Below are 26,004 nucleotides of genomic sequence, written 5' to 3'. Positions count from 1 at the left end.
GTTAATACCTTGCTCTTCACACTAAATCTTGTTTTGTCCCAATTCTTTAAGAATGACCCCTGAATCAGAAAGGCCGTAGAATAAATAGTTGAAATTACTTAAAAAAATTTTAGCATAAAGAGCGAAGTATTTATCTCCTCCTAAATACATCGCTCTTTATGCTAAAGTATTTTTAGAACCCCTCATATGCGTAATAATCTCTGTTCGTTTTAAGTTTTAATGCTTCTCCTTACTTTCAATTGAAAAAACTTTTTCATGTTTAAATTTTCATTGTTTTTTTAATAGTAATGCTAGAAAGTCCTGCGCCCTTTTCATTGAATTTCTCTTCCCCCATGAAATATTCCTCCAAGGAAAGATCCTACCATATAGCCCCCTCCCCTGAACCCCACACCCAAACCAAAAAAATCACCCTGATAACGTCGGTACACTTCCCAGTAACTATTACTGTATGTAAACATTGGTCAAAGTTTGTAACTTGCAGCCCCTCCCCCAGGGACTGTGGGGGTAAGTCATCCCCAAAGACATAGTTATTATGGTTTTCGACTATGCGGAACAAAATGGCTATCTCAAAATTTTGATCCTTGGACTTTTGAAAAAAAGAGCGTGGGAGGGGGCCTAGGTGCCCTCCAATTTTTTTGGTCACTTAAAAAGGGCACTAGAACTTTTTATTTCCGCTAGAATGAGCCCTCTTGCAACACTCCAGGACCACTTGGTCGATACGATGACCCCTGGGAAAAAAAAAAACAAAAAAACAAATAAACACGCACCCGTGATTTGTCTTCTGGCAAAAAATACGAAATTCCACATTTTTGTAGGTTGGACCTTGAAATTTTTTCTATAGGGTTCTCTATGACTTTTAGGGGGTGTTACCCCCTATTTTCCAAAATAAGGCAAATTTTCTCAGGCTCTTAACTTCTGATGACAAAGACTAAATTTGATGAAACTTATATATTTAAAATCAGCATAAAAATCCGATTCTTTTGATATATCTTTTAGCATCAAAATTCCGTTTTTTAGAGTTTCGTTTACTATTGAGCCGGGTCGCTCCTTACTACAGTTCGTTACAACGTCTACTTCTCAAGCAATTGGATAAGTTTTTTTTTTCTTCGAATTGTTACGCATGAAATTAATAAATAGTGCAGCCAAAGTGTATGAGTAACTTATAAGAATGAAAATGGGCGCTAGTGTCAACAAAGAAAATCAACAAACCCATGGAATTTCTCGGTAGTAGGCTAATCCGTGTAAAAATAAGGCAAACTTATTTAAATAATGTAGTTGGCAAGATTAAGGTAATAATAGGTGTCTGATCTGAGTCTCAGAAAAAAAAATTACAAGGGTTGAAAAAGCTTGAACGACTTATCTTAATTGAGGTTTTGCGAGAATTAAAGTTGCATATTAAAATTAAATTTCATGGCCGGAATTTGATTTCAAATTAGACTCAATGGAATTAATATCAGAATTGGAAGAAACAAAATCTACTTCCTTCAATATCTCACGAAAAAGGGACCAATTGCCTTTGGATTTATTAAATGTAGGTATGTGGGGTTCGGGAGAATAGTATAAATCTTGAAATGATGTAAGAATTACAGAATGATCAGATTGCAGAGATGGCACCTTTACCATCTGAACTAGATCACCATCAAACAGTTCGTGGTAACGAACTGTAGTAAGGAGCGACCCGGCTCAATAGTAACCAAAACTCTAAAAAATTGAATTTTGATATCAATAGCTACATCAAAAGAATTGCATTTTAATGCTGATTTTAAATATATAAGTTTCATCAAGTTTAGTCTTACCCATCAAAAGTTACGAGCCTGAGAAAATGTGTCTTATTTAGGAAAATAGGGGGAAACACCCCCTAAAAGTCGTAGGATCTTAACGAAAATGACACCATCAGATTCAGCGTATCAGAGAACCCTACTGTAGAAGTTTCAAGCTCCTATCTACAAAAATGTGGAATTTTGTATTTTTTGCCAGAAGACAAATCACGGGTGCGTGTTTATTTGTTTGTTTTTTTTTTTTCTTTTCCCCAGGGGTCATCGTATCGACCAAGTGGTCCTAGAATGTCGCAAGAGGGCTCATTCTAACGGAAATGAAAAGTTCTAGTCCCCTTTTTAAGTGACAAAAAAATTGGAGGCCATCTAGGCCCCCTCCCACGCTCATTTTTTCCCCATAGTCAACGGATCAAAATTTTGAGATAGCCATTTTGTTCAGCATAGTCGAAAACCATAATAACTATGTCTTTGGGATGACTTACACAATCCCTGGGGGAGGGGCTGCAAGTTACAAACTTTGACCAGTGTTTACATATAGTAATGGTTATTGGGAAGTGTGCAGACGTTTTCAGGGGGATTTTATTTTGTTTGGGGGTGGGGCTGAGGAGAGGGGGCTATGTTGGAGGATCTTTCCTTGGAGGAATCTATCATGGTGGAAGAAAAATTCAATGATAAGGGCGCAGGATTCTCTAGCATTACTATAAGAAAACAATGAAAAATAAACATGAAAACGTTTTTTCAAATGAAAGGAAGAAGTAGCGTTGAAACTTAAAACGAACAGAGATTATTACGCATATTAGGGGTTCTAAAAATACTTTAGCATAAAGAGCGAGGTATTTAGGAGGAGATAAATACCTTGCTCTTTATGCTAAAGTATTTTTAGTAATTTCAACTATTTATTCTACGGCATTTCTAATTCAGGGGTCATTCTTAAGGAATTGGGACAAAACTTAGGATTTAGTGTAAAGAGCGAGGTATTAACGAGGGTACAAACCCCCTCGTATACATAATAAAAATATAAGGTTATGAAAGTTTGTTATGTAAGTTAATTCTTAAGTTACGTATATTTTTTACTAATAAAAACGTTCGTTAAAAATTAAAAGTTCTAGTTGCCTTTTTAAGTAACCGAAAAATTGGAGGGCAACTAGGCCTCCTTCTCCACCCCTTATTTCTCAATATCGTCTGATCAAAACTAAGAGAAAGCCATTTAGCCAAAAAAAGAATTAATATACAAATTTCATTTTAATAATTTATGTGCGGAGAGCCAAAACCAAACATGCATTAATTCAAAAACGTTCAGAAATTAAATAAAAAAAAATATTTTTTTTTAGCTGAAAGTAAGGAGCGACATTAAAACTTAAAACGAACAGAAATAAATCCGTATATGAAATGAGTTGTCCCCTCCGCAATCCCTCGCTCTTTACGCTAAAGTTTGACTCTTTGCCACAATTCTACTTTTTAAAACAATTAAAAGCTTTAGCGGAAAGAGCGAGGGATTGCGGAGGGGACAACTCATACCATATACGGATTAATTTCTGTTCGTTTTAAGTTTTAATGTCGCTCCTTACTTTCAGCTAAAAAAAATATTTTTTTTTTTTTTATTTAATTTTACCAAGAAGGACCTAGAAGCAAATCTATAGTTGAGGAAAAGTTACATGAAATATTATACCTGGTCTGAAAGTTTAATGGAGTGAAAATCAAAGTGTTTTGAAAATTAGACAAAATGTACTCTATTCCTATTCCTGCTTTGCTGCTACCAGCTTATTGTTCCCAGAGAGGGTTATGGGCATTGAAATCACCAGAAATAAAGGTATTATTACCTGATAGTTCTCATCCCAAAATGCTTTGGATGTCCTTGCTCCCACATGGATTACAGTGATTTTATGGCAAGATGGTTACCATTGGATAAGGTAATTATTATACCTACAACATCTATCTCACCCCTGTAGATAGCCGGAAAAAATTACAAGGGTTGAAAAAGCTTGAACGACTTATCTTAATTGAGGTTTTGCGAGAATTAAAATTGCATATTAAAATTTAATTTCATGGCCGGAAAAAGAATATTGAGAGGCTTATAACATTTTATAAAAATTTTATAAAAATTAATGGAGGTTAATAAAATTAATGTTTTATTTTATGCAGGATACTCTGCTCTTAATCGCGTTTTACTGCGTCAATTTTGCATTTTTGAGCAAGCGCTAATTTTTCAGAAGCACTTGAACGTCGAAAGTCACAGTATTTGTATCAGGGGGAGGAAAACCTTGTAAGGACACCCAAAAAGGGAAATATATAACAACTCTAAGATATCCTAGGGGAAATGCGGAATTCGGGTGGAGCTTTGCCCAAAAACGCAAAGGTGAAATAAATGTGGACCTGGTAGCAATATTCCTACATATTATAATCTTTGAATAAAGATTGAAAAACGCTGAAATAAAATTTTTGTGGCAATGAATTGTGTCTCCATGAAACTTTAAACTTAAACCAGGAATTTCTACGAAAAACTTTTCGACTAGAAAGCTTGCTCAGCCCCAGTACGGTTTGGACTGAAGTGGTTTAATTCGTTCTCCTCTACCCTCTCGTCCGGCCCTATTAGCGTCACCAATTCAAATGAAAATACAATTTATTTGGAATGCAGCATTATCAATTAATATTACGGACGGAATCATCAAACTAAGCCGATTTTCGAGCCACTGTACCCCATTGCGTCCATACGCAAAATAAAACCCTAATTATTGGTTGGGGGATTAATATCTAGTTTCCCCATCCCTCCATATATTTTGCCAGATGTCAGATATTGTGACTCCAAACTATGTCCTCCAGTTTATGAAATATCTCCGACCGGTACCTAATTCCGGCGACACATTTCATGATTGCAGAGACAGCTGGAACCTAGTAAAGAGCGAGCCACTTGCAGGTTCTCTACTAGTATTTGTTCGCATTTGCAAGTAATTCAGGAACAGTAGCTATTATTTCGATTAAAAAATAGCAAAATGCTATCTGTAAATCAAATTTGAAAAGAATTTTAAAAAAGAGCCTGAAACCCCCAGAAAATAGTTTGGAATGATAACGAAAAGCATTCCATTGGAATTGTTATTGTCTAAAACCCTATATAGAAAACTTACAGTCCACACATTGAACATAAACGAAAATCACATTTTTGCATGGGTAGAGGACAGATGGGTCCTCTATTTTTATGGCACGTGATATCTACCAAGTCACATATGACGATCGCAAATTCTGTCGGTCTGTCTGTCCCAGTTTTACTAGTTTAGGCACTTCCAGGTAAGCTATGAGAATGAAATTTGGCAGGCGTATCAGGAACCAGACCAGACTAAATTAGAAATTGTCGAAAAAGACATTTTTGCAAAGACAATTGCCAGATTAAATTAGAAATTGTTAAGTTAGAAATTTGATCATCTGGAGGGGGAGGGCGGGGACGGTTAAATCTGAAAAACTTGAAAAAATGAGGTAGTTTTTAACTTACGAACGGGTGATCGGATCGTAATAAAATTTGATGTTTGGAAGGATATTGTGTCTCAGAGCTCTTATTTTTAAATCCCGATACGTGATTGACATAATCGGAACGGACCCACTCTCTTTGGGGGAGTTTGGGGGAGGGGGGTTAATTCTGAAAAATTGGAAAAGATGAGGTATTTTTAACTTACAAAGGAGTAATCGGATCTTAATGAAATTTGATGTTTGGAAGAATATCGTGTCTCAGAAATCTTAAATTAAATCCCGACCGGATTTGGTGACATTAGGAGGAGTTAGAAAGGAACCTAAATTTTGGAAAACGCTTAGAGATTAGGGATTGGGATGAAACTTGGTGGGAAAAATAAGCACAAGTCCTGGATACGTGATTGACATAACCGGAGTGGATCCGCTCTCTTAGGGGAAGTTTGGGGGGGGAGAACGGATGACCGGACCTCAACGAAATTTGATATTTAGGAGGAATCCATGTCTCTGAGCTCTTATTTCAAATCCCGACCAGATCAGTTGACATTGAGGGGAGTTGGAGGGGGAAACCGGAAATCTTGGAAAATGCTTAGAGTGGAGAGTTCGAGATAAAACTTGGTTGGTAGAATAAGCAAATTTCTTAGATACGCGATTGACATAACCGGACTGGATCCGCTCTCTTTGGGAGAGTTAGGGGGTGGGGTTCAGTGCTTTGGCGATTTTGGTGCTTCTGGACGTGTTAGGACGATGAAAATTGGTAGGCATGTCAGGGAGCTGCGCAAGTTGACTTGATAAAGTCGTTCTTCCCGATTCGACAATCTGGGGGGGGGGTGAAAGGAGATAAAAATCAGAAAATTTTGGTATTTTTAACTTACGAGTGGGTGATCGGATCTTAATGAATTTTGATATTTAGAAGGACCTCGTGACTCAAGAGCTCTTATTTTAAATCCCGACCGGCATTATGCCTCTGATTTTCCTTTTAAATCAATCTATTTATTCTTAGAATTTTGCTAGACCTCATACCATATGAGCTCTTGGCTCTTAGCTCTTCCGGCCTCGTCACAAGTGCCATATGAGCTCTTAGCTCTTGTTCTTTATTACTTTTTTTTCTTCGCCGCTAGCCAAACACTGTTACACAGTAGAGAGCTGTTTAAAGACTCATTTGAAAACGAATTTTAGTTTCTAACTACTTTTTAAAAAATTCGACCTGATGACTTCATCATTAAACGCCATACAGCCCAAAAAAAGCGCATTACCGGTGCCATTTCTGAAATCGAAAGGCCGGGAAGAATGACATGCGTAACATCAGAATCTCTATGGCTAAAAATCTCAAACCTGAGGTTTACAAGCCCCCCTCTCGTATATCCCCCTCCTAGCCCTCTTATCTGAAATATTGGTAGACATAAACTGAGGCGTAATATTTCTCTAAATTTATAAATTTATGAAAAACAAGCGCTTTGCTGAGAACTGATTAAAAGTGCATACAAAAATTTTATTAAGAACCTTATAAGTTAGTCTTTTACTTTATGTAGGGTATTTATAAAATTTTCTGCTCCTTAAGTTTCGCTGCATCGATTTTGTGTTTTCAGTAAAGCGCTAGTTTTCGAGATTTCTGCAAATTAGGGAAATATTACGAGTCAGTTTAATTGAACAAATATAGCCGGTATATGTCACATAAACTGCGAAGCAATAATTTTTGCTCTTTTAAGTTTCATATTCAGCCTCTACTTCCATTATAAAAGCTTTTTTGTTATTAATCTCGATGCTTACGTATTATGTCGACCGCACTCAAGAAGTGAAGTTAGGTTAATCATAATGAAAATATACCAAAATATGATGAAAATATAATACTTTAGAAACAAAACTATGAAAACTACAAAAGAGAATTATGGAAAGCAGGCCGCGCAGAACGAACTACATTAAATACCAAACCTAACCTAACCAAGTCTATATCATTGGTAAACCCAACCAGAGTTATTGAGAAGCGTTCTTGTAATTTCACTACCGAATGCCAGAAGTCTTCCCATATTTGGTCATTTCTGTTTCTCCCTTGTTTGTAGCTGTCAAAGTGTGTTTTTATTTCTGTTGTCCCTTTTTTGTCTTGATTTTACTCTGTCTTTTTCTGGGCTTTCTGCCCAGTTTTTCGTGATGGGTTATAAATAAAATAATGATGATGATGATGATATTAAATATATATTTAAAATATACTTGCTTAGTAGTTTATCTCGTTCAAGCTAAGCTAATTATCTCCGAGTGCACACATAAACACCGGTTTTACAACAGATCAAGAACAACAGTGTCGTCGATATTATACTTAAGTACCTAAGTATAAGTATTATAGTACCTAAGTACTTAAGTACTTAAGTACCTAATCTGTAGTAGATCCCTTCTTGTTGCCACTATCCTATCATATTTTTGGCAAACTAATAGATCAACTCTTGTTATTCGGATGAGACGATTCTGAAAATTACTAATATGGGAAATGGCTTCAGTAACCATTCGCGTTTCAGACCTATTAAGCCGTAAAAGATGTTAGTCCACGTGGGGTTAAAGCCTAACATTTTATTCAAAATCAATGACACCATTTAAATACTCACCACCAAAAACTAGTAATATTAGGACATAAAGCATAGGAATACTAAAACTACGAAGAGCTAATAAGCAATTCTTTTTTCTCTTATTGGCTGGCTTTAATCTCAATATTCGTTTCTGACAATTGACAAGACAAACATTTATCGAGCAAAATACATCGATCTTTTGCTGAGAGAAAAGAAGAAATCAAGTTCCATAAAAGCCAGTCCAAAAGACCTTCTATCTTTTCCTAACTCCAAGGAAATAAGCCCTGTCTAAAAAGCAACAAACCCCCTATGAAGAGAGCTCCTATCTCTCTCAGGGGGGTCTAGTTAAAAACACAGAAACCGCTGCACCACTAATAAATTACAATAACATATTGAACATAATAAAAATTGACATCTGGATAAACAGGTAGGCCTAATCAAGAGCAAGGACATTCATAAAAGTGGGATGGAGATAGAAACGAGATGTGCAATTCAAGAACGAACTTTTCTTGCTTTTCTCTTCAAATCTGGCTACCAAATGGCTATTCAATTTTATTAATAAGATAAAAAGCAGGTAGTGGTAATTATCTAAACGAGGGCACTAGACACGTCTACTATACGTTTTGACCCTAAAATACAAAATACAATATTTCTCCTTTTTACAGGCCAAGGAGCCTTTGGGGAAGAGTATAGTGTATGTCGTATTAAATAAAAGAGACAAGTTTTTTCAACTGAAAGTAAGGAGCAACATCAAAACTTAAAACGAATAGAAATTATTGCGAATATAAGGGGGTTTACTTCCTCGTCAATACCTCGCTGTTTACGCTAAAGTTCCAATTTTGCTCCAATTATTTAAGAATGACCCCCCTGAATCACAAAGGGTTTAATTATAATAAATAGCTCTTTTGAAAGTACTAAAAAAAAACTTTAGAAGCGAGGTATTGACGAGGGGACGAACACCTTCATATACGTAATAGTTTCTGTTCGTTTTAAGTTTCAATGCTGCTCCTTACTTTCAATTGAAAAAACTTGTTTTTTAATTTAATTTCTCATTGTTTTTTCTAAATAATGCTGGAGGATCCAGCGCCTCCTTCATGGAAAGATCCTTTCACGTAACCCCCTCTCACGTAAGTTTTTCCGAAGGAAGTAGAGCGAAGTTGAAACTTAAAACGGAGAAAAATTATTACTTCACAGCCTATCTAATATATATAAATAAAACTAGTACAAACAATCCAACTAATTATGTTTCCCTATGTTTCTAGGATTATAGAAAACTAGCGCTTTCCTGAAAACCCAAAATAATAAAGGAGCTTTGGTACAGTAAAAGCAACCCAATTAAGGACACTTTTTACAGAACAAAAACATTATAAATCTATTTTAGGATCAATCCCTTTTAAGATAAAGCAACAATCCATTTTAGGATTGCTGCATTATTTACTTTTTTTCGTTTAATTTAGCATCACTCCTGCACAAGTTCAATGACTGGCTCTCGTTTTGATTATGCAAAGGACAAGTCATGATTAGTTTGTAGACAAGTTCGAATAGGATTATAGACAAGCTTTAGAATTTGTATCATAGCTTGAAATTCAATGTTGTATAGAAACAACCAGATTTCCAGAGTTCATATTATGTCTTATTTGATCTTAATTTCAAGTAATACTAAAGCATATTTCTTAAAATTTAAGATTGTATATTACTCACTATTGATATTATAGCTGGTAAAACCAAAATTTTACCTGATAAATCAATCCAATATTTCTGTATGCTGTTCAATGACTTTGCTGTAATTAAAAAAAATATATATTTTACGCTTATGTTTTTAAGATAATTTTAATTGTATACTGAAAGTTATTGATGTCACAACTAGTATAAGACTATAAAAAGCTTTATAGATTAGGTTTTTTGTGGCCAGGCTACATACTCATTTTTGAATCCCAAATCAATATTTGTGTTTTTATACTTGACTTTTGTGTTTTCAGTAAAACACTAGTTTTCTATAATCCTAGAAATATAGGGAAACATAATTAGTTGGTTTATTTGTACAAGTTATTTGGATATAGGCCTATATTAGATAGGCTGTGAAGTTATAATTTTTGTCCCTTTTAAGTGTCAACTTCGCTCTTTACTTCCCTAAAAAAAACTTGGTTTTTTTTAAAATTAATGCTAGTAGTAATTCTGGTCAGTGAAGTGTTTTGGCATTTCATTTTTCATTTTAACCGTGTTTACCCAAAATTTATGTTCCATATATCTAATTTTACTCAACAACTTTGCAGACGAGCCTGCACAGATTATTCCTTTCGAAAGTACCTCAAAAACGTTTCTGAGAAAAATAGAAATCTGACATAAGGGCCGTATCCAGGTTTTGCTCCGGGGAGGGGAGTAATTTTTGTTCTGGCTGTTATTTCTGTCCATGGAGACTAAAAATAGACTTTGCAAAACGCAACATAAATATGTTTATGTGTATTTTTGTTACTTTTTTACGAGCCAAAAAAACTCGGAAGGGAGGGAGTCCAAACCAGATAACCCTTCGCCCCTGGATACGGCTCTGGCTGACATATTTGACTTTTTTAAGTTGACTTCCCAGTTCTAGACTAGTGGGGGCTGGATTAACATAACTAACAGAACAAAACGTTTATGAATACCTTGTAAGTGCCATTTGCTGACGAGATATCCAGAAGCCTCGAGTCACTCGCCACGGAGACAGCCCTCTTGACGGAACTTTTCTGATCTAGGCCATCGCCTTCTGATAAATGCAATCTTTCCCAACCTAACATAAATATTTGGATTACTCCTTGGACATAAAATAACCAGAGCTTGGCTTTAATATCAACTGACGACAGCAGTTGTCCTGCTCTTTATTATGACTGAATAATAAATAAAGGGTCTTTACACTCATCTGGGTCTTTACATTCATAAATACTTGTTTTATCTAGGTTTTTCCCCCACTGGGGGTTTTTCCCCCAGTTACTTTTGTTTTCAGTAGTGTGTTGATGCCTCTTTAGGGTATTTACAACCACGAATGTTAAGCTCACATTATGCACAGTTTTTATTGGTAAAGCCTGATTATATTGAGAATAAATATGTGACTTTTTTTGTTTTTTATTGCAAAAAACAAAAGTGATTTAGGTATTTTCTTTTCATCCTGGTTAAATTAAAATTAACAACGCTATATCATTTAAGTAGAACACTTTGCCTACGAGAAGGCTAGGAAAAAACCAGAGAAGTGGGAACCCTGGCTAAACCTAGGTAAAGGTAAAGTTGAAGACTTTACAGTCAAAACTGGCAGTGCTGATCGCCGTTTTATGACCCTTATACCATGAAGTGCTATGAGGGACTGAGGGCCAGTCATCCTATGCTTTTTCATAGTCTTCCTGTTTACCTTCCTTAGATTCTCCAGGTACCCATTTAGAGCTGAACCCGGCCACCGAATAAAACTCGACGTTTATTAACCTGGTATCAGCTTGTGAACTTTCTATTTTCTATAAGAAAAAGAACATTATTCAATTGGGCGATCTTTCACGACCTTGAGATTTGTTCTTAGCAGCCCTGCTTAATACTGTCGTGATGAAGAAGAAACAAGCTCATTTTGAACTTACATAAAAAAAAGTCTATATAAAAAAAAAGATTAAAATGTAGATCCAAAAACTTTTTATTACAATGAGCTTAAAAAAACTGTAAGGTTGGAACAGCAATGACACATAATTTCCCTATACCGCAACAAATAAAAAAACATCAAATGCGTCCTTTGGTATTTATCCCGCTACCTCGGAAGTAAACCAAAGACTGAATTCCAGAGTTCTTCAGAAAAAATCGTCACGCACTGTAATTTTTCCCTTTTAATGCAAGCCACGTAAAAAGAACCTTCAGGGTAGTTTTCCAAAATTTAATTTCCCCTCGTAAAACCAACAAGGGTGGGGCTAATATAACTTTCATTGATGGCTAAATCACAAGTTTGATTTAAAGGACTTCAGTTTAATGATATAGACATACTGTTTACAAAAGCAAGACAAACATAAAACATTAGTCAAACATAATAAAGGCGTTTGCTTTAGGAAGAAGAGATTAAATTTAAAGCTTTACCAGAACAATGAGCAAATTAGGCATGCAGATTATAATTATGAATGAAATCCAGTCAACAAAGGTTTGGCAACAAACAGAATAATAGTTAATAGGTGGAAATCCACACATTCAACATAGACAAGGGTGTTAACATCCGAAAAACTTGAGCTTTTAAGGTTGAATAAAGAGAATTTATATGGTTCAATCGATGCCTTTTCAATGTTTCTCTCAATTTTGAAAAAACTGAAACTTCAATTTTTTTTTTTTTTGAGAGAGAGAGAGACACACTTTTTATTATACATATCACCATTATACAAAAAACCACATCAGCCACTTTAGAAAGTCAAAGACTTGTTAGTAGTGACTGATAAACATTAATGAGCACCAATACCAACAACATTAACAAAAAAATGAAACAAAAAAGTGGGGAAAAGAAAACAAAAGGAAAACAAAGAATAAGAAGAGAGAGAAGAAAAAAAAATCATACTTAAAAAAAAATCAATAAGCCATCCCATTTAAATTATTTACTTATTTTTTACCCAGAAGGTGGTTCTTCAGTCTACTCTTGAACTGGCTAACATTTTCAGATAACCTTATACTCATTGGTAAAGAATTCCACACTACTGGTCCAGCAAACTTGGGACCAAAACTTCCCCTCTGAGAGCTGCGACACTCATATACCAAATCATCCATATTTCTTGTCTCATGAAGAATTCCTTATTAACATTTAACGAAAAATTTCAGGGGACAAACCATAAATACTCTGAAATACAAATATAGCAAGTTGATAATCATGAAGTTGGCTAACACTAAAGATCATGAGTTTCCTATAGCAATTAGCTGTATCATTTTCACCATGGACTTAATTTCCTAATAGTCTAATAACTTTATTTTGTAAAACCTGAACACCTTTAAAATTTGTATAAAATCCACCAGCCCATATCACACAACCATAAGAAATATAAGGCATGACAATAGAATGATAAATAGTTAAAAGGGCGGAACGAGGTAACTGATTTCTCAGACGCCGAATCAGTCCAAGCCCTCTAGATACCCTAGCTGCCACCTGATCACTATGTGCTTTCCAATTCAGATTTTGATCAAGCTGGAAACCAAGGTATCTCACCACAGCTACTTGTTTCAATGGCCTATTACAAAGAAATATTTTTCCATTTAAATCAACTGGACTTCCTTTCCTACTAAACAATATAAAATGAGTTTTTAAAACATTCACTGATAAACGGCTAATCTTTGTAAAAATTAAAAGATGACTTAAAGCTTGATTAATTTTCTCCACAAGATCATCAGATAAATAGTTAAGCTGAATAACTTAACCCTCACCCTCCCGAATCAAAAAACTGCTAGATTCAGTTGTGAGCACAATATTAGGCAACCATTAAATAAATAAAAAATGAGTTATTTCTACTGAAAGTAAACTTAAAGGAAATATATCAAAACTTAACCGAATAGAAATTGTTCCATGTACAAGGTAGACTGCACCTTCCTCAACCCTCGGTCTTTATATTAAGTCTTAGTTCTTAAAACAAACTTCTCATTGAAATTTATTGATCCTTGGATTTGAGCAGTCTTTCTGAAAGAATTGGGACAAAATGTCAAACCTTAGCTTAAAGAATGGAAATTGAGGAATTGGCAAGCCACACCCCACATATACGGGATAATTTCTGTTCAGTATATGTTTTAATGTTACTCCTTATTTTCAGTTCAAAAAAAGCTATTTTTGTATTTAATTGCTGACCAGTTTTTAAATCGTCACAGGAGATACCCCTCCGTGGAAAATTACCCCCGAAAAATTCTCCACCCCAGCGAAAAATATCTCCCACAGAAAATTCCTTTATTTAAAACACCTCTTGCCTAAGATCCCCCCCCAACAATTCCCTCCTCGCTAAAAATTACGGTATTTAAGTATTGTACGAGAAACACTCGAGTAGTGAAGTTTGGTTAATGCTAATGAAATATGCCTATGTAAGATAAAAATATAAAAGTTTAGAAACAAATTTGGGCTATGTTGAACATTAGGGGGGAGGGGTAAAAATGGTATATATTAAATACGTAACCCAAACGAACTGAATCTAGCCTGACCTAACCAAACCAAATACCAACTAAATATCTAATTAAAATATAGCCATCCGTGATCAGACACTATATTCTATCACTATATATTGCAAACTAACCGGGATAAAAACCAGGTAATATCTCGAGTGTTTCTGAATAATCCTACCAAAATTTCCAATAAAAATTTTGCACGGGCGATTCCCCTTCGAAAACTCGCATTACTTTCATTTGAAAAAAAACTTTTTATATAGTTTTATGATCGTTTATCATATCTTGCCGGAAATTATCGGAAAAATTCTCCCCATTGAAAGTTCCTTCAGTGGAAAAGTTCCCCCAAAGAAAATTCCTCTCAAGGATGAATCCCCCAAACAATACCCTACACGCTGAAAATTTCCCCCAGACTGAGCAGCCAACTATCAGCCAACTATCGTTCCGTATATAAATTCCAGAAAATTCCTTCCATATAAAATTTTCCCTACAAAGTTCCTAATTTGGAAATTCATCCCACATGCGAAACCGTGCAGCCAGAGACAACAAGGAATACTAGAATAAGTCCGTATATATTTCCCAAAAATTCCCCCCGGTGGTTAACTCACCCAGGAAAAAATTTTGTCGGGACAATTCCCCGTAGAAAGTTGCCCCTCATTCAATTCGTCCTTCTTGTCCTTCCTCTGACTTTTGGAATAGGAATTAATTTTCAGGTGAAACAATAAATGCACATGAAGAGTTATTCATGTCAGTTGTCATCCAAGAGCATCCAGGAGTAGCCTTGTTATCCATGTTGAATTGAACCTCTTTAGCGAGGGTGCCATTAAAACCAATGATAGGGCTAGAAGCTATAACATTTTCACCCCTATTCACAACAAGCGTAGCGATTTTCTTTTTCAACAGATGAGCCAGACGAAGAGTTTCCCACTTGGTCTTTTTCTGTTGTTGGAGGTTCCTCAATGGCTTTTTGGGTTGAAGGTCCAGCTTGTTTGATGTCAGTAGTGTCAGCGGGTAGGAAATATGAAACAGAGAATATGGCTGGGTTATATGGCCAAATTCCTGTAGCTTTAAACTTCTTAATTGCGGTATTCGTAGATGCGCTTTGGATAAACACTGATCCGAAGAGCAACCTGGGTTGCTAAGGAGCCACTTTCAAAGCTTGTCAGCGTAGTGAAGGCTCAAAGGCTTCATGAAAGACACATCATGGGGTTGTAACTTGTTACAACATGCGGGGGTAAACACAGCTACAAAACGCCATTATCTCTTGCGTAACCTTTGACCTCTAGGTTCTTGGTTTGGGTTGAATGTTCGTCTAATATGAGAAGAGCCGGAAAATCCTTTGATGCCTTAGAAAATACTACAATTTTTTTTTAACGATACTAAGAACAGCTCAGCGGTCATTCATACAGAGCTCTGAACCTCAGCCCGACTCCCTGGAGGTAGTCCCAGCTCAAACTCCTGCATTTTCTTAATCGGAAAACTAACATCGGGGGGCATATATGGTCCACTTGGAGACATGCAAATAAGGCAAGTTACGGTTTCCCCCCTTTCTATAAGTTATTGCACCAATTTGTCGTTAACCCTTACAAGCAATGATTTTCGAATGGTTCTTAGGGTTCACCAAAACGCCAGTTCCATCGTGATTTAATATCTGCGACGCTGTAAGTCTGTGCTTATCTACCACATGAGTGAATAGTGAAAAAGAAACCATCCACTGCCAATCTATTAAATCCCATAGCTCTTGCACCAGATGGTGACCCGGGCTTACAAATAGACAGAGTTTGATTTCTCTTAAAAATCCGTAGACCCAGTCTTGACCAGCTATTTCATTTTGAAATCTATGAGCTATGCCATTTCTTTGAGCAAACTAGTAAGCTAAAGTACGTAAGTCCTTCATCGTCAGACCAAATAACCGCGCCTCCATAGTTTTCAAGTACGTCACAAGCTCAAGTTCCTGCTCTTGGGGTAAATACGGCTTGAAATTTCCCAGCAGTTTTATCAGCCAGATACTCGGGATTTCCCGTTCTTTATTAATGTACCTTTCAAGAGTAGTTTGGGGAACGTCAAATTCATTAGAAGCCTTCAGACTGCCACATCGACCCGAAATAACCGCATCAACAACATCGTTCATCGCCTCAGTAGACCAGGATTGTCTGTTTGTCTTTTCCTTATACACACGAACCATCAGAAAACAAACTAAGAAAAGTTACTGAACCAATTCAAATGACTGGTCAGATCTAAATAGTGCGGTACAGAACTTCCCCATTCCGCACTAGGAACACGCATTATTATTTGAGGTTATGGCCACGAGAAAACTTTAAGTAAAGAAACAATAAAAGTGACTACAACAAAGCCCATTGCTACAAGTATAACCAGCTATAGTTGTAATACAAAGAAGTGTGTTGAGCTTACCTTGATTATATAATCAATTAAAGTTGCAATCCAACAGCAAATAACTAGACAACAACAGGTTCACTCATCAAACGAAAGGAAACTAAACAAATATGGATGCCGTACTTCAGCTGTGCCGATCTGGGGTAATTGTAGCTATTGTCCCTTGGCACAGCACCTTTCTTGTCATCCAAAAATCGCCTAATCGGTTCCGACCCTTACCCCGTTCCACCCCATGTTCTCCCTTTAATTGGAACATTCATTTCGCCTATATGTTCAGTCCACCGTAGCTTTGTGCAATAATTTTTAAATCATTTTAACTTTAAAATTGGGAGTAGATGGAAGCGATTATCAATCGTACGGATCGCCAATATAAATGATTGTTGGTCTTCTACAGGAACGAAACAGGCCTGACTTCGATACTGTGGATAACCTTGACGAATATGGACGTTTCTCTATATGGACGTTATATATTTCTCTATATGGACATTATTAAGTTTCAAAACATTAGGAAAAATCTTTTTGGCCTCTCTCAAGCCCTAATTTTGCGGGGCTCGTGTCCCCAAACTAAAGTTGATCATATATTATTGGCACATATCCTTCAGAACTTATTTTAGTATATATTACGGTCCCCTTCCCTTGCCATTAGGACTCATAGTTCTAAGTTTAAAACTGTTCCGAAAAAGGATCGTTGGTTTGTTGGCAAAAAAGGTTATTTCGTTGTAAATTGGAGTTCCTTTACCTCAGAGCTTTCAGATATAAGTTTCAAGGCAATCCAAAACAAAAGTTTATGTCTCTTTTTAGAGGGTCCATGCCTTCAGGTTCAAATAAATTTGTGTGTACTTCATTAAGTCCACCTTGACCCAGGGACTTAAGAATGTAAGTTTCAAACCGACCAGGGACAAAAAAAAATTTTGGCACCCTTAAATCCCTTGAAAAAAAACTGAGTGCTGCTCCTGGCCCAGGGAAGTATATCTGAAACTTTCGAGCCAATTGGAAAGCCATGATCAAATCTGTGTAGTAAGCAGTTGGGAACTTCCATAATTAGGGGTTACTGTCCCAGGAACTGCGTGGGTCATTTAGACCCAGGAGGCATACTAAGCTGACCTCACTATTTTGAACATAAACGGCTATCTCAAAATTTTTAACCAGACACCACGGACCAGTGGAAACACCCAGGGAATAAAAAAGCACGGGAGGGGGTCTGGTTTTCTTCCAATTACTTCAAATTCTTAAAAAAAAAAACACCAGAATTATCGAGCGCCAGTAGAAGGAGACCTCTTCCTGATTCTGATGACCACCCTTCCATTCGAAGTGGCCAGGTAAAAATTGTAGATACTACCATAAATAAGCTTTGCACTTTACTAAGTAAATACTTGTGATGACTCTGAAAATACAACCGTTCAGAATACGGTCTCATCTGACATCGATTCAATGAGATTTAATATTATTTTTATTCATGAAAATTCCTCGTTGGCTTTCGTTTACAAGTACTTTCGTAATCTGATTCGTAAGCGTTTGATAACAATTATTATCAGCCAACCTTCTGATAAACATAATTTGCGTATTAAGTTTCAATTTCGACATTATTTTTACAAGTATATACCTTTGTCACAGTTTCGTTTTTTGATTTGATAATTTCTTAGCTAAAGCTTGGATTTTACGGTCTCGATTTTAAGAATAACCCGTCTCTTCCCGACTCAAACAGAGAAAAAAATATTTTATTGAATACCCAAACATCATTCATTTATCCATAAAAAAGAACTCTTCAAGTATTTCCTTTTTGTCAATTATCATTTTTTTTCTTAATCTAGTAATGTTATTCACTTTCTAGATTTGTCTTTTTTGTAGAATAAACGGGTGGTTAAAAAAGGCTCAAAACTGCTTTATCTTTTGGATTTTTTTTTTTACGGAGGATACCATTCACGATGGTTTTTACTGTAACGAATTAAGTTTTTGTTCCTTAACAGACCTAAATCCTACAGTTATGAGAAATCAAGGAAGATATCTGCAAATAGGAGGACAGTAGGATGTGCATCCCCATTCAGGAGTACCAAAAACAAAATTCAGGGTACCCCCCCCCCCAAAAAAAAAAAATGTTACAGCAGGCAAAAAAAAGTTGTTATTGTAAAAAATGAAATATTGTTAGATTAGAAGTTGCACTGAAATTAAACCAAGGCAAACTCTAAAACCGGAAAACTAGATAAAAAGGAATTAAATAAGAAAATATCCAAGGCGAGGTTTTACACAACTTTCAGGTGAGCAAACCCCTCAGGTGGTGACGTAAAAATTTTAAATGATGCCCCCGTAGAAATGATTAACATGCCTACAAGGAAAAGCTAGTAAAATTTGTCTGAAAAAGTTTTCAGGAAGCAAGTCGACTTTTGTCCTGACGCATAAATGCTTTTATTATGGCCCTTAAGCGTTTGTGATTTTTTTAGATGGAGCGTTTTTCTCAAAAACACATTTAAAACATAAGCTACTTCTTTTTGCTTGTGGGAACATTTAAAAGGGAGTGTGATTCAATACTTCAAAGCAATCTTTCATCATGGATACCACCAGAGAGTGTCAGAAAAACGATGCCCCCCACTTCTCTGAGAAGCAAGCAGGTATTGTAAAAGTGCTTTAGAAAAGGTAAATGAAAAAAGCCAAAGTTCTGCAACCCCATCCCTGTTAGAAATTTTCTGGTGGCACTCTTGTCCTCCCAATTACTCTCAAAGCAGATATGTATCCCCTAAATGCTAAAATAAAGTTTGTTGACCATCTTAAACTTTGACTTATAGAAATGATTGGTCCATAGGTACGATATTGAATTTTGGTTTTTCTTTTGGTTTTTTTCTGAGTATTGTTATAAAGATTTATTTTTATTATTTTATTATTTTTTTTTGTATTATTTTATTATTATTTATTTTTTATTATTTTGATTATTTATTATTTTGTTTTATTATTATTTTACAGGAAAATGTTCATACTTATCCAATTTGCCCAGCAAAGTTTTTCGTTCATTGAATCTGCATATAACCCTGGGTAGCAGCATTTTACAAAAAAAAAAACTTCTCTAGAAAAAGTCAAATTTTTTATTTTGAGGATTTCAAATAATTAAAATTTCCATTTTTGGGGAAAGGGTATTTAAAACTTTCTAATTGGCCCCTGGTTCTCCCTGAATAGGGTGTCCAGCCCTAGAATTAAGTGATTATACTTCATTTACGACATTTAAACTTGTTAATGTTTTTTTAGAAATAAAAACATTAACATTTTTCTTCTCCTGGAAAATACTGGAACTGTGTCTCCTGAAAATGCATTAGCGAAAATATACTTTCGATCCATCAGATCTACTCTCTATTACACCAATAAAAATCAGAGCCTATGCCCCAGAAGTCAGAATTATGTGAACAAATAAATATATAGATGTAGCATTATTTACTAGCAAAAAAAATAACCCGGTTACATTTAGAATGTTCCTGCAACCCTCAGAACAAGCCCGTCTAGTCTCAGATTGTCCTACTTATCATCTTCGCAATTTTGGCAACATCCAAAGTCAATTCACTTCATCAGTCATATCCGGCTTCAATCCCCTGACTGACTCTCAAGTTGTCTAAATCAGCTAAAATGTGTCATTAGTTTGGTATTATCAAATTTGTAACAATTTTTTTATATTAGTTTCTTCTTGGATATTTCCACTGTTTATTGCGCATGAAACTTTCTTGCTCCTTGCATTCCTGGCCACAGAGCCTTTCAGGGGGGGGGGGGGCAGAATGTGACGTATTTGTCTTTTTTTATTTGTTGTTGTCAGTTGTTCCGTAAATCAATTTACCTATATATCTACGGCCTTGCTTCTGTGGTGACAATCGGATCTCTGTTGGTAAATTAAATAAAAAAACAAGTTTTTTTAAATGAAAGTAAGGAGCGACATTAAAACTTAAAACGAACAGAAATTACTCCGTATATGAAAGGGGCTTTTCCTCCTCGACACCCCGCTCCTTACGCTAAAGTTTTTTATTGTTTTAAAAAGTAGAGTTGCGAGAAAGAATCAAACTTTAGCGCAAGGAGCGGAGTAATTTCTGTTCGTTTTAAGTTTTAATGTCGCTCCTTACTTTCATTTAAAAAAACTTGTTTTTTTATTTAATTTCTGAAAGTTTTTGAATTAATGCATGTCTGATTTTGGCTCTCCGTACATAAATTATAAAAATGAAATTTGCATATTAATTCTTTTTTTGGCTAAATGGCTTTCTCTTAGTTTTGATCAGACGATTTTGAGAAATAAGGGGTGGGGAAGGAGGTCTAGTTGCCCTCCAATTTTTCGGTTACTTAAAAAGGCAACTAGATCTTTTATTTTTAACGAACGTTTTTATTAGTAAAAAAAAATACGTAACTTAAGAATTAACTTACGTAACAAACTTTTATATTCTTATATTTTTGATTATATATATGAGGGGGTTGGTCCCCTCGTTAATACCTCGCTCTTCACACTAAATCTTGTTTTATCCCAATTCTTTAAGAATGACCCCTGAATCAGAAAGGCCGTAGAATAAATAGTTGAAATTATTTAAAAAAAATTTTAGCATAAAGAGCGAAGTATTTATCTCCTCCTAAATACCTCGCTCTTTATGCTAGACTATTTTTAGAACCCCTCATATGCGTAATAATCTCTGTTCGTTTTAAGCTTTAATGCTTCTCCTTACTTTCAATTGAAAAAACTTTTTCATGTTTACATTTTCATTGTTTTTTTTTATAGTAATGCTAGAAAGTCCTGCGCCCTTTTCATTGAATTTCTCTTCCCCATGAAATATTCCTCCAAGGAAAGATCCTCCCATATAGCCCCCTCCCCTGAACCCCACACCCAAACCAAAAAAATCCCCCTGATAACGTCGATACATTTCCCAGTAACCATTACTGTATGTAAACATTGGTCAAAGTTTGTAACTTGCCGCCCCTCCCCCAGGGACTGTGGGGGGTAAGTCATCCCCAAAGACATAGTTATTATGGTTTTTGACTATGCGGAACAAAATGGCTATCTCAAAATTTTGATCCGTTGACTTTGGGGAAAAAATGAGCGTGGGAGGGGGCCTAGATGCCCTCCAATTTTTTTGGTCACTTAGAAAGGGCACTAGAACTTTTCATTTCCGTTAGAATGAGCCCTTTTGCAACACTCTAGGACCACTTGGTCGATACGATGACCCCTGGGAAAAAAAAACAAAAAAACAAATAAACACGCACCCGTGATTTGTCTTCTGGCAAAAAATACGAAATTCCACATTTTTGTAGATTGGACCTTGAAATTTTTTCTATAGGGTTCTGAATGCGATGGTGTAATTTTCGTTAAGATCCTTATGACTTTTAGGGGGTGTTACCCCCTATTTTCCAAAATAAGGCAAATTTTCTCAGGCTCGTAACTTTTGATGACAAAGACTAAATTTGATGAAACTTATAAATTTAAAATCAGCATAAAAATCCGATTCTTTTGATATATCTTTTAGCATCGAAATTCCGTTTTTTAGAGTTTCGTTTACTATTGAGCCGGGTCGCTCCTTACTACAGTTCGTTACCACGAACTGTTTGATCTAGACTTCTAGCTCGTCAGAGCATTAGTATATTTGTACTCTGGCATTTTTGCCCGCACCGAAGTGGTTTCTGCTCAAAACTAAAGTGAGGTGTTAGGCAAGAATGTCACTGAATTCCCTCTCTATTGTACGAAAGAAACCATAGGCATGATGGCATTTCAATTAATCTTTTAAGTAATAGTGCAGAAACATTAAACCTAATTTTTGGCTTTTTGAAGCGATACCTAAAAACTAAGGTCTAAGCGCGAAAAAGAATCAAGAGTTGGTGTTTTGCCATAGCAATAAGCCCTTCTTAGCTTGATGGCCGGGAAAATGACGAGAATCGATATTATAGCAAACGTTCTCTTCTACCCCCACGGGGCCTTGTTTAAAGCTTTTGCTTTGACTTCTATAATACAGTGGCACCAGTCCACAAAAATGTAGGGAGGGGAAGGGGTATGTATTTTTCAGATCTGGAGGGAGCTCAATATTTTCAATAAAAATACCAAAACAATATTATTTTCTAAAATCAATGGGATAGCAAAATATTAAGGGGTGGAGGGGGGGGCTAAACGGCACTGCAACAATATTCCCAAAGATGCAACGTATATACCTTTATTACATAATTCCAGACCGATGATGAGGCATCCTTGGCTGCTTCACAACTTACAGGTATTGCTTTGATATTCTATAGGGCAGGGGACTGTTTTGGTAGCAAAGCTATCCTAAAAGCATCTTTTTTTGATCTGTGATAAAAGCATCTCCTAGCATTTTTAATACCAAAATGAAAATCTCCAATGTTCTGACGAAAAATATTAATAGCCAAATTCCCAGCAACTAGACACCAAGAGCGTCCTTCAGCTTTAATTGTCATTTGACGCCGGATACAACTTTGCAGAAAAAGAAAACAAACAAATGAAAAACCAAGTAATATTCTTTGAGTATGACAAATAGATTCCGTTACTTGGATGGAATCTAACTCAATCACTAAGTTAGTGTAAAGGAGGGGTCACGAATTTAGCAGAGAATAAAAATAATTACTTACTATGGAGAAAGTTTGTATCGCTATCCGGTGTTGCGATATCTTCGGGTGTTTGCCATTGAATGTCACCGTTAAGCAAATCCGTACTGGCGGCCCGAGACTTCCTATTATCCTTATTCAGACCTAAAAACATACACGTAGCGTTCAAACAAACTCAAAAAAGAGAAAATAAAACCTAAAATGGACTAAATAATAAAAGAATGGAAAAGGTCTTTGTCCTTAATAAAACTAGAAAAGCTATGTACTAACATTTTCCTGTTTCATTAGTTTAGTTCCAGAGCCAGAACGTCTCTAGAAATTTAATTCTGGATGAACTTTCTACTAAAAGAAAGCGTTCTCAGATATACTCCGCGATATAAATGATTTTTTCAAAAAGTTTAGGTGGGACTGGTTGTCAACTTTTTCCTCGCCACTGAAGCTACTTCCAAAACTTAATAACAAAGCAAGGTTTCTTATATAGGACGCTAACCATTCCCTACTTATACCCTTGCTTGCCTTGAGATCTTTTTATTTTTTGTCTTGTACTTCTTTCATTTTTTAAGTTATATGGCCAGCTTCCTGCTGCCCTCTGTAGTAATATATCTTGTACTTCTGATCAATCTACTTATTATTTCCATATTTCCAATACCTAAGACCTTTTACTCCATATTCTAGTCCAACTTAAACCCTTTGATAGCTAGTAACATGATATGGAGCACTCTCCCAGAGTCTGCACGGAGCTGCCACTCGCTTGATATCTTCAAAAAGTATGTAAGAGAATTTCTTGTCAGCAATTAAGTTTTCCCGGTTTTCCTTGACGTTGAAGTCTCGGGATTTGGTTCGCTGTTTAATTGAGTTGATGGAATCCTGTATTACTCCCCTACCTAGCTTGTGATTGGTTAGGTTGGAGACTAGATTCTGCACTATTCTTTTGTGGTTGTGTGTTTGTACCTCTTGAAGCTTTGAATGAATAATGTTAGTAATGTTCTTGATGTGTTTGTTTCATTTTTGTTTCTTCCCTGTTTTTTCCTGCCCATAGAGGATTAACAAGGGAGGCTAAGTGTTTGTTGTAAATTTATTGACGAATAAATAAACTCTGAACTCCTATTAGGCCACTCCTTTAGAGCAGGAAACAATTTTAATGTTTAAACTTCCCCAATGAACGAAGTAAATTTGTCCGAACAGACCACGTTGCGACCTTAGCTTCAGCCTTTGTATATTTCTTGAATAATCAAATAAGTTGCTGATACTAATCATTTTGGTCTTCGCACACTCTCTGAAACCTCTTGATTCAGTCCACCAGGAAGAGATGTGGAATATGCTTCAACACTATAATAATATAACAATGGACAATGGAATCCCCCCAAAAAATTATGTAGATAATCGAGGACCTGTAGAATGAGCAGCTGTGTGTATTAATAACCATAAGATGACTGACGGGTATTGCATCACCTGTGAGGCAAGGTCAACTCCTGTCCCCAATCCTGTTCACTATAGTCATAGACTTCATCCTGAGATTTAGCAGTCTTCGTGGAGGTGGGCAATTGAACCGTCCTACCACTTAATGACTTCGATTTGGGAAATGACCGCCATGGCGGCTCATTTTAGAGAAGACATGCAACAAACATTAAGGCAGTTGAGACAAAAGCCATCCAGATAACACAGTAGATAAACAGATGAAATGAAGTTGATGCCAAATGGTGTAATACCTATAGTAGCAGCATTTGTTAAAGTTGGGAATATTGAAATTGAATAAGTTGATAGATTCAGGTGCCTGGCTCACAGTTATACATTCACTCAAAATGCCCGTTGTAGTAGAGAGATCATACTTTGTATGGCATATACAGGCATAACAGGGATGTTCTCTTGAAAATGAAACAATAATCCTTCAACGAGTTATAAATTTTGGCCCTACACCTTCCAAAGCGGAGAAGTACAACTGCTGCCTCATATGCGTCCAGATATAGGATGAGCAAATCCTCAATGGATAAGTAAAACAAAACAGGAGCCAATCAGTCATAAAGAAATTTGTCAAAAAAGATAGTTAAATGGAGCTATACCAAAGAAAGCAAGATTTTATCGATTTTAGCCAAATTCTCAATATTTAGTGCTCCTATAGCGTTCTATACTCATAGTTAGTTAGACTAGTTAGTTAGTTGGTAAAGTTAGACTAGACTATTCCTATAACGTTCTATACTCTTTAAGTTTCATCTATTCCTAATTATCACTGTCTCTTTTGTTAATAATAATAATAATAATAATAATAATAATTTATTTTTAACCCACATCATAACAAGTTATGGCACTTGTGGAGTAACAAAAAGAAAAACAAATGAAATACACTACAAGTAAAATACACTACAAATAGAAAAAACATTACGCTACAATGAGATTAACCGAACAGACGGACCAAAGGATGATGAGGCGATAAACGATAAAAAGCTGATTCCGACAACCTTCCATACATGAGGGCCAACTTTGCACCTATATCAGGGACATCAAACTTACGAATTATCTTCCTATTGCTATAGCAAGGGGGGAGATAAAGTAAAAATTTACAATATCTGAAATAAAAAATCCGAATCTGATTAACATCATTTTTCTTTAGAATGGGATAAAGACCAGAAAGATAAAGGACAGAATGATCACAAAATGTATCATATAGTCTACCGAGTGCACGTCTATTATACTTCCCTCGATTAGCAACTATCTTAGAATAGCCCGTTTGAATTTTCTTTTGAACATCACGAACAGTGCACTGCCGTAGGCAAGAAATAGAATTCGTAACAGTAATACCCAACCACCGAAAGGTGGAAACAAAGGGTATTGAAAAACCACGACAAGCTAAGGGAGCATTAGAGGAAGTCGGACCATTAAAAACTAGAAATTCACATTTCTCAACATTAAGAGAAAGACCAATATTAGAAAATAGACGTGAAACTTTTGAGACCATAAACGAGAGACCTTGCTTATTTTTACACAAAAGTAAAAGGTCTGCATAAGCAAGATAAGAAACATCTGAGAGTCCAATAAAATAATTTGATGTAATTTCATCTAAAATACCAGAAATGCACATTTTGAATATACTAGGTGATAAAACCCCTCCCAGCTTGACACCTCGACATAAACGGACAAACGGAGAT

The 26,004-nt window shown here is 35.8% G+C and overlaps 1 protein-coding gene across 2 annotated transcripts in view; it reads right to left on the bottom strand.

Moving 5' to 3' along the window:
- The window catches only part of LOC136031356 (cyclin-dependent kinase 14-like), a 200,031-nt gene that overhangs the window by 161,913 nt on the left and 12,114 nt on the right, over nt 1-26,004 (bottom strand). For both annotated transcript variants that reach the window (XM_065710856.1, XM_065710857.1), the window contains exons 3-4: nt 22,886-23,005; nt 10,432-10,556 (exon numbers count right to left, since the gene is read on the bottom strand). In XM_065710856.1, coding sequence (XP_065566928.1) covers nt 10,432-10,556; nt 22,886-23,005 — 245 coding nt within the window. The remainder of the gene's footprint in view (nt 1-10,431; nt 10,557-22,885; nt 23,006-26,004) is intronic.

This window comes from Artemia franciscana, chromosome 9 (genome assembly GCF_032884065.1).
Source record: "Artemia franciscana chromosome 9, ASM3288406v1, whole genome shotgun sequence".
NCBI lineage: Eukaryota > Metazoa > Arthropoda > Branchiopoda > Anostraca > Artemiidae > Artemia > Artemia franciscana.
This window is presented reverse-complemented; position numbering and strand designations above follow the sequence as displayed.